Here is a 10,111-nt window from a genome sequence, read left to right as displayed (position 1 = left end):
GCAAGTAGTTTAAGGGTCGGGGGGGTGGCGGGGGGGGGGGGGGGGGGGGGGGGGGGGGGGGTGTTGTCCTGTCACCAGAGCTGGTCGGGGCCAAACCCCCATCGGCAGCAGCTTCATTATTATCACCCCCTTGAACTCTGACCCCTCATCATCGCTCTTCTCTTACACACTAATTGGTATTCGGTGCAGGTAATTGGACCAGGCCTCCCAGCCCACATGACACCAGCCGGTACTTCATGAATATCTCTGTCCTCTGCGTGGGGACGGACGGAGTTGGATGGAGACGAAGGCACCTGAGCTGCGGATGTCAGATGTAACCAAATTATTAAAAAAAAAAAAAAAAAGACTGAAGGAATTCAGCGAGTGACGAGAGCTAACGTCGACGACGGCGAAGACAAAAAGTTTGTCAGGACAGGTTGAACCCTGAGGGTTTAGTGTTGACGTCGAGGCCACAGATGTGAAAACTTGGACGTTTTTGGTGAAATCATTCCACCAAAAAGTCCCGTCAATCAAGTGAAAGGAGGAACAGGAGCAGGAACGCTGACATGGTATTCCAAATTCTCCGGTGACAATCAATTTCGGCTCTTTCCAAATTCCATTCTGGGACTCTAATGACAAGGTCGGGGGGGTGGGGGCGGGGGCGGGGGTGCACAGTAGTCTCAGGTTGGTGGCTGTAACACTGCTGGTCTTTGATGACTCATTATTAAAACCCTCTTTTACGTCGATCGGCGTCTGGGTCGTGGATCAGATCGTAACCTGATTTTCGCGCTGCGGCTAATGGATCGTGTGAAGGGGTTTTTATTGAAAAGTTGGAAGAAGCTGAATGAGACCAAACAGCCGGCTGGAAAACTGGCAGTGCGCAGTGAAACGTTAGCCAGCCAAGGCTAATGTTTAGTACCACTCCACTTGATCTGTAGCTGAGAAATATAAGAACGCCTTTCACTGGGCGTGGGTTAAATCGAGCAAGCGATTGAACTGGAGAGGAGATGATGTCATCAAAGTCTAGGAGCGTTTCCATGAAATGGTGGGAAAAAAAAAAAAAAAAGAAAATAATAATCAATGCAAAAGCAAGACATCCGACCCGTGGTCATTGGTCAAACATGCACTGAATAAACACGCTGAGTCGACAACGATGAAAAAAAACCTTCACAGCTGTCAGCAGGTTCACGACCCCATGCAAAGACCTCACTGTCCATCCACCACTGAACCACCACCACCACCAGACAACGCACGGTCACAGACAGCCAATCACATCGCAGTCAGAGGAAACATGCTGGTGTTGGGAGGTAGAGAAGAAGAAGAAGTGGCTCTTTACTTTCTGGTGGGACCCGGTCCTTGTGTGGACACCCAGACAGGCTTCGATGATGTGGGTACAGCCCCGTCACGTGACCGGTGCCATCGCAGCCTGGCGTCGGACACCGACTTTCCTTTTTGTCTACGCGAGACACATCTGCAAGTAGAGGTGTGGCGATCAGTGATGACATCACAGGGTTGGAAATTCGTGTCAAATTGAACTAAAAATACTTGATCAATACAACCTTCCAGTGTCGATCGTGTTTCAATAATAAATCAATGTTTTACAAAAACTTCACAAGTTCAATTAAAAAAAGCTAATTGTTAATTTAATAACAATTTCAGCATTTTTTTAAAGAAGATTTGAAACAAAAAACACAGATTTTTGAATCACAAATGTATTTTTCTCTTTTCAATTGATATTCCTTTCAACACACACACACACACACACACACACACAGCGGATGAGATTGTCTTTCCCTTCTAGAAAGCTGCTTCTCTTATTTCACCCAATCCCAGATCAGATCAGTTTACCACCAACAGCTGGCAGCCGCGCTGCAACTGTACCGTCCACCTTAAAAAAAACAACCTTCACTTTTGCCCAAGGTCAAGGATTCTTCTTCCTGTCAACAGGCAATAACACTTTTAGGACGCCGGCATCTTAGAGGAAACTTTAGAATTTTACAGTCCAATAGGAGGCGATGATGTGCAGGTGAGAGAGTCCGAGAGAGAGAGAGAGAGAGAGAGAGAGAGAGAGAGAGAGAGAGAGAGAGTTCTATCATCAACTCTCAGCTGTTCGCGTTCAGACGGACAAGACCTGAGGAACGACGACGTCTTCAAGGAAATCCACCCGGGACACAAGTCTGGACGAAGGAAATGATCGACGAAGAAAATGATCGACGAAGGAAATGATCGACGAAGGAAATCATCCGACTTTTTACATGATTTTTTAAAGCTAATAACTATTTTCTTCAGGAGTTAATGATCTCATTGAGTTGGTTTCAGTTTTTTTTTTTTTTACGTCGTCCGTTGTATAAGGCAGGTAAACAACCAACCAGTTCTCTGGTCATTGGTTTCTGAGAGTTTCTGTAAAAAAATTACAAAAGTAACGATAAAAAAAATTAGAACAGAAATAAAACAGAAATAGTCAACAAGCCAACCAACCAACCAACCAACCAACCGACCGACCAACCGACCGACCAACTGACTGACCAACTAACCAACCAACCAAATTACCAACCGACCGAAAGACTGACAGACCAACCAACCAAATAATCATCCAACCACCCAATCAACCACCTAACCAAACCACCAGCCAATCACAGGAAGTCAAGGTCAAAGTTTTGACATTGGTCTGCTCTCACATGTACCTCTGCCTAAAGTACTTCTGCTGCGATCTTACGGCGTTTCGTGGTTGCGATGTTATCGTCCATAAATGAATTAAAAAAGTATTTTTCCATCGTTACGATGTACGGCGTTAAAACTCCTCAACTAGTTCGCGCATAAACTAGCGATGTGAACAAAGTTCAAAAGATGGGTCGACTAAGTACCTGGGGTGGGGGTGGGGGTGTGACGCCGAGCTCACCTACTCACACAGTTCGGAGTGAATCACCAAATGAGATCCCGTGTCTCATTAATCAGAAGAAAGTAGCTCGTTAGCCGGCGCGGCCGTCATCTGTCTGTGTCAGGTTAGGGCCATGTGAGTTTGGAACGTTACTGCGATGTCATGTCTGGCACCGCAGCCAATGAGAGCACAGGAACCTTATGATGCCAACGTGGCTCCTCAACGACGCCCTCATTTCAGACACATTATAACGATGACTTTGCGTGTGTCGGATGTAGTTCCCTGTTCACGCGCACACACAAGCGATGACTGTGCGTTCTGCCTTTTCACTGCGGCGAGCAGAGGCGGCGAAGTGGAAGACATCTTAGAAGCTGAGGATATCGATTGTGGCTGTGGACGCTCGGAGCTTTGCATCGCAAATGACCCCCATTACCATCAGCATCTCTGGATAATTAATGTGTCGTCAGTGGGCGTCTGTCACTGGTTATCGCTCATCCTGGTACTGTTCAATTTCCATCTCAGCCCCACTCTCGGGGCCCTGCCCCCCCCCCCCTCCCCCCCAGGAGCACCATGGTCAACGGGTGATTGCTCCGATCTGAGGACAGACGTTATCTGACATCACGGCCGCGTCTATTCCAACATCAGTCAGACTTGCGTACAGCAGGCCATCGTAATTAAGGTTTGTGAGGCGCCGCGCTACACCTGATGGGGGGGCGGGAGGGGGGGGTTTAAGGTAGAATCTTAGCCTGGAGTGAATTAGAGCGCTTCCTCTCTGGACGCTCTCCTCTGAACCTCCGCTGTGGGAAGAATCTAATGAGAGAATCTAAGGAGTAATTAACGGGAAGATGAGACGCGGTTACAGTCGGACCAGAGGAACTGTTTCAGTGTCTGTGACTGCCCCCTAGATTCTGGTCTATCAGGACCAGAATCTGTCGATACCATACAATATACTGCGATCAAAAATATTTACATCGAGGGAAACTGGACGAAGTAGGTTCTTATTTTTTTAAGACATTTCACCTCCTTTTTGGCTGAGAAGTGAAACATGGAAAAAAAATCTACTTCATCCAGTTGAGCTTGATGTAAATATTTTTGGATTAAATGACCTGGAGAACGGAGAACCTACACAGACAAATATATTGCAATATACTGTGATACTACAGTCAGGACGATATATTGATCCCCCCCCCCCAGTGTGATCCTAGTCTCAGACTCTGCCCCCCCCAGTGTGATCCTAGTCTCAGACTCTGCCCCCCCCAGTGTGATCCTAGTCTCAGACTCTGCCCCCCCCAGTGTGATCCTAGTCTCAGACTCTGCCCCCCCCAGTGTGATCCTAGTCTCAGACTCTGCCCCCCCCAGTGTGATCCTAGTCTCAGACTCTGCCCCCCCCAGTGTGATCCTAGTCTCAGACTCTGCCCCCCCCAGTGTGATCCTAGTCTCAGACTCTGCCCCCCCCAGTGTGATCCTAGTCTCAGACTCTGCCCCCCCCAGTGTGATCCTAGTCTCAGACTCTGCCCCCCCCAGTGTGATCCTAGTCTCAGACTCTGCCCCCCCCAGTGTGATCCTAGTCTCAGACTCTGTTCCATCTGAACATCAGTTCCTAACTCTGGAACAGAGGGATCTACATTTGGAATCACTAGAGAAGAAAGAAAAGAACAAGAACATGAACCAACACCAGGAATATTGGAGAAAATCAAGAACTGATCAATGACTGAGGACATTGATCTGGGATCAGGAGAGGACAGATCAGGAGATACTGTGTTGATATTTTCTTACATAAATATATACATTATATTTTTGAATACATATTGAATTCTGTATAAAATCAGGAACTCTTTGTTCCTAGCTTCTTCTTCCACGTACTTTCTCAGAGACAGAAAATACACAGATTTACCCCGAGCTGCAGCACAGCCATGAGATCTGTGGCCCTAACAGGCCGTGGAGATTGCCATTACTTATGCCTGACAAGCCAACTCTCTGATGTCTCCATGCTGCTCTATTTTAACAACATAAGCTGCTGCTGCTGCTGCTGCTGCTGCTGCTGCTGCTGCTCCCTGGATACAAAACTCCAGATCGGATGAGAAGCTTGTCCCGGGGTCAGAGTGAGTGTGGGGTAAACAACAAAGATCCTCAAACCACTCACCTTTATGGTAGAAAGGTTTCTTCAAGCCGTCGTGGAGGCGAGCTTTCCGCTCAACGCCGTAGCCGTGCCTGAGGCCGTGGTCTTCGTGGTTGTACCTCAGGCCGTCCCTCCTGACCGCCTCGGCAGCCATCTTGTCGCTCATGGCCTTGGCTCGCTCTGACTCCAGCGCGATGGCCTTCTCCAGCAGCGACAGGTTTCCCTTGGTCATGTCAAACACTTCCTCCGATCGGTCCGACGTCACCGAGGCGGTGTCCTCGTCAAAGTCCCGGTGGTTGATGTGATAGTGGTCGTCCTGCGCACAACTAGAAAAAGCTTTGGAGCGGGGGCTCAGCTGCTCCTCCAGCTTCATTAGATTGTCCATGTCAGAGTAGTTTCTGTCCATCGTCCGCCTGTTGTCTTGGCCGTGATGGTAATCCAGGTAGCCGTGATGCTGCGGCTGCTGATTGGGATTTCCGCACGAGAAATGATTTTCCTGGGGTACTCCGTTCCGGTCACTGGATTTTGTTTCGCTTAATTTCCGAGCCAAGTCGAAGCACTGGTTCCGTAGGCACTCCAGACTGCTTAGACACACTTCCTCGTCACTGTTCTCCGTTTGTCCGTTACCGGTGGTCTTATGCTGTCCGTTACCACCGTTGTGTGCGTTTCCACTGTTGTGGGCGGAGTCAGCCTCGCCCCCGTTCTCGGCAGTACCGCCCTCAAAGTCCTGACCCTCTAAGTTGTCGGACAACACAGCACCGTGTCCCTGTGCCAGCAGTTTGAGGGAGTCCACTGTTTCCCGGACCACGTCACTGTCCACGTCCAAACCAACGCCACTCCTCTGTGTTTCATCGACGTCCCCCTCCTCGTCTTCCTCCTCTTCCTCCTCCTCTTCCTCTTCTTCCTCCTCCTCCTCTTCCTCCTCATCCTCCTCTTCCTCTTCCTCCTCCTCTTCTTCCTCCTCGTCCTCCTCTTCCTCAGCACTGTGAGAGGAGTTGCTGTTCATCTCAGACTCCGTCATGGCTCGGATGGCGGCGTCTTCGGCGATCTTCCCCAGGTTCAGGAGGGATTTGGCCACCAGTTCATCGTAGTTTTCATATTCATCGTTGTTGTTGTTGTCCTTCTCCGCCGCCGGCCCAGGTTTGAACTCGCCTCCGCCACCTCCACCGTCGCCCTCGCCGCCGCTCATCTGATCTTCATCTGTGGGAAGGAAAGAACAAACACCTGGTCATTTCACTTCCATCATTCTGGTAAATCAGATTCCTGGGTTGGACCAGGAGCTGGGACGTTACTCTGAGAGTAAGTAGGAGTACTCCGAGGTAACTACAGTGGTTTAGGTGAAGATCCAGTGAAATCCAACAAGAGTGAAAAGACTTTCTGTGCCATTAAAAATAAATCGAGTTAAAGACCTAAATGAAAGCATAAGGAGCTGCAGTTGTTCAGTGTTTAGTTCAGCTCCAAATATTCAGAGAAAATATTTCAATATTTCAAAGTGGAACCAAAACTGCGGCACCAACACGGTGAACCCTGTCAACAGCTATTCATCGCTCACCGCGCACCGATGTTCTTTTTTTTTTTTAACTTTCTATCATCAGGACCATTTGAATTCCTTTCATCGTCTAATTGGTTCTGACGGACTGCAAAAGGTTACTGAACCTCTTTAGTCAAACATTTCAAGCACTCACTGGAGCACTTCCAATCTCTCCTTTTCACATTTCTGCCCCGAGCCACCGTGAGTAAATCACCGCGGCCACTTACATTCCTGTGGAGAAGCGGAACCTGGAGGCCGCGGCACGCAACAACAACAACAACAGCAGCAGCAGCAGAAACCAGAGTTTGACTGCTGCTAAGTACAAGCCACACGATGAGTTAGCAATCGGAGAAAGTGGAGAAGTCAGCGGTTGAATGTATTATTTTATAAACAGGAAGTTAACGTCCGAGGCCTTATAAATTTGTGACAGTTCTCATTGGTAGAAATGAAAAGTAAATCACACACCAATGTGTAAGGAGTAGGTGTAGGCTATCTCAAAAAGTCACTGGTCAGACCATGACAGTACACCCTCCAGTCCAGCAGGTGGCAGTATGCTCCTAAAAACCCACTATTAAAACGTCAGGTCCCTACGTAGGCTGAGAGACGTTCAGGTGTCGGAACAGAACGTGGGAAGAACTGGTTCCACAGACACCAACAGTGTTCTCCAGTGGAACTCTTTCCACTTCCTGTTGTTTCTCTTCTTCTTCTTCTGTTGTTGTTTCATATATTGACAGTTGTTACGTTATCGTTACATCCTTATTCCACACCCTCTGATAAGACCACGTAGCTAACCTCCGTCCGTCTTTCGCACCGACCTTCGTGGTGAGGCCGATGACGCCACATCAGCTGACGTGCAATTTCACCATCATCAATGCTCGTTCTTGAGGAGGCTAGGAGATTAGTGCGAGGAAAAGTTTGGTCACTAATGGCCAGGCAGATAGCTAACAGAAGAAGGTTTAAACTCTGATGGTGTCAAACGTGCCTCGGGAAAGCAATTTGAAGAGCAATCACACAGGGGACGGAGGAGCGAGACAGATTAAGAAACAAGCGACAAGTCAGTGGCTGCGGATTAGCTACGTGCACGTCTCCGACCAGAGCGCAGAAGACTCGGAACGTCACCAGACTGGAATCTGCTCAGCAACCGTTTCACCACTGTTGACTGACAGAGAACCCGACCTGCGGGTTCTCTGTCGTATCATGGGTCCTTACTAGCGATGTCTGGTATTAGCTTTTAGCCCATATTGTCCAAACACTTCCGATTCCAATATAGCGGGGCAGTGGTAGCCTGGTGGTGAAGGAAGGTAAGTGCGGCCTGGTGACGAAAGTGATTGGTTAAAGCAGTGATTCTGAATTATTTTCTGCCATGCCCCCCCTAGTGGACAGAAGTTTCTCCCCCCAACCACTGTATGAGTTGCTGCACCAACATTCAGCAACAATCCACTGATTATTAAAACAGATTAATAAGATGAGCTGAAATGCTGCCACCTAGTGGCTTACACTTTCATATACAGTGATCCCTTGCTATAACGCGGTTTACTTTTCACGGTTTCGCTACTTCACGGCTTTGCATTGTGCATTGTGTTCTGCATTCTGATTGGCTAAAAAGTCACTGCACTTCTTCTCTACCTGTGCGTCAATAACGTTGCGGTTTAATATGTACACGTACGTAAAACAGCTTGCCAAATTGACATTACGTACGTGCAAATTCTCTTGCGATTTCGAGTTTATCAAACCCCATAATGTCGACAAAACGCTCTGGACCGGCAAAAGTACCTGCGGGAGGGACCAAAAGGCAGCGGAAGATGCTGTCTATCGGTGATAAAGTAAAACTATTGGACATGCTAAATGAAGCTAAAAGCTATGCGGCTGTAGGTCGGCATTATGGAATTAATGAATCTTCCGTTCGTTTGTGAAACAAATGGTTGAGACTGTAAAATGGTTTGTTCGTTCTTTCTCTTCTTTTTCTGAGTATTTAATTGTAAAAAAAATAAAGATTTCTACTTCACGGATTTTGCCTATCACGGGTTCTTTTTGGAACGTAACCCCCGCGAAAAACAAGGCTTTACTGTACAGCTGTTTTTCCCCCCAAATTATTTTTAGGGCACACGTCATTTGGCAAAACTCAGACATTACGTTATCGGGTTTTCATTATCGAAGGAAAAACGATGACGATTCTTACAGCTAAGAATAATTATGCTAACATTACATAATTATGCTAATATCGAGCCGATAATATCGGTCACCCCTAGTTCTAACGCTGGGAGAACTTTTACATGTGGGTGAGATAAACATCGCGATGACACCAGGAACATCTGCAGCAGTACCAGCAGAACACAATGTACATGACACCATGAGTACTGTGTGTGTGTGTGTGTGTGTGTGTGTGTGGTTAGCTGCTACCAACCACAGAGCGACGGAGCTGTCGACAGGCTGAGGAGCCCGGAGCAGCGGTCCACTGTCAGACCTGCGGCTCAGGTACCGACGGTGGGCTCTAATGAACACCAGTCTGGAGAGATGTTTTCACGCGTCTACCAGAAAGTTCCAGTGCGACTGTGGAGACGCCACGTCAGCCCTGGTGGGTAGAGCGAGGCTCACGGGGTTAACTCACTCCCCTCTCAGAGCTTCACTGCTAATTGGTCTTGAAGGTACTGTCAGACCCAATCGTGATGCAAAGCCCGATGTGCTGGAGAGAAACCTGCCGAATCTGGTGTTAGGCACGGAGGGGGATTTTTGCTTTGTCAACAGGAATTGGTTTGGATTTTCTGGTGTTTATTTGCTGCTGTTTCTCAAGTGAGGGGGCGAGGACCCAATGTGGGTCAAAGAATACAGGTCATTGGTCCATAATTTTATTATAGTTAAAGCAAGGTGTCCCCTGTAAACACGGTGGACACCTGGTACCAGAATGAAGTAGTGTTTGGTCATAAAACCACGAGGATGACAAAGTGAAGCAGCCGCTTTGATTTGTCGTAGAAGTGAAACAGACACTAGAGGGCGCTCATATTTGTACAAAGTGTCCAAAATTGTCCAAACTTCCTAAAAAAAGAAAACCAATCCATGGTTTCTGTTCCAGTTTTTCTGACATGTTAGATTTAAACTTCTCTCCAAAACAAATAAATCTTTTTGGCTGCTCTTTAAAGACGGCCAACGTTGAACTGTTTCAGTCATGGGTTCAAGTCTCTTCTTCCCTCAGATGTTTCTGGGCCCATGGTACGATTTTATTTGGCCCGTGAGATCAAATGTGTACTAACGTTGCCCCCCCCCCGTGTTTATACCGGCAGGATTTCTCGTATTAGCGGTGTACGTGCTACGTTAGAGCACATGGGTTGTTGGGTTTTTTTTGTTTACATTAAAAATGAGCTGGAAAGACTACAGATAAAGAGACAGAACAAGAACCAAACACCACTGGTGTGAGTTTTATTTCTAATTTAATTTCTCATATGTTTATAACTTTCGTTCCAGATTCAACGTTTACACAAAACTAACGTTTGTTTCCATATGAAAAATGTCTACATCCCAGATCTGGAGAGGAGGGAAACGTGAACATTTACAGTCAATTTGTCAAGAAATTAATTAATATCAAGACTTCATCCCAGTTTTTAATTTT

At 47.4% G+C, this 10,111-nt stretch overlaps 1 protein-coding gene across 3 annotated transcripts in view; it reads right to left on the bottom strand.

Annotated features, from left to right (window-relative positions):
* Nucleotides 1-10,111, bottom strand: part of myt1lb (myelin transcription factor 1-like, b) — a 173,988-nt gene that overhangs the window by 27,835 nt on the left and 136,042 nt on the right. For all 3 annotated transcript variants that reach the window (XM_025058885.1, XM_017034329.1, XM_017034326.2), the window contains 2 exons: nt 5,001-6,176; nt 1,316-1,450 (listed from right to left, as the gene is read on the bottom strand). In XM_025058885.1, the coding sequence (XP_024914653.1) occupies nt 1,316-1,450; nt 5,001-6,176 (1,311 nt within the window). The remainder of the gene's footprint in view (nt 1-1,315; nt 1,451-5,000; nt 6,177-10,111) is intronic.

The sequence above is a fragment of the Cynoglossus semilaevis genome, chromosome 1, assembly GCF_000523025.1.
Source record: "Cynoglossus semilaevis isolate Cse_v1.0 chromosome 1, Cse_v1.0, whole genome shotgun sequence".
In the NCBI taxonomy this organism is placed as follows: Eukaryota; Metazoa; Chordata; class Actinopteri; order Pleuronectiformes; family Cynoglossidae; genus Cynoglossus; species Cynoglossus semilaevis.
Note: the sequence above shows the minus strand (reverse complement) of the source record. Positions and strands in the feature narration are given on the sequence as shown.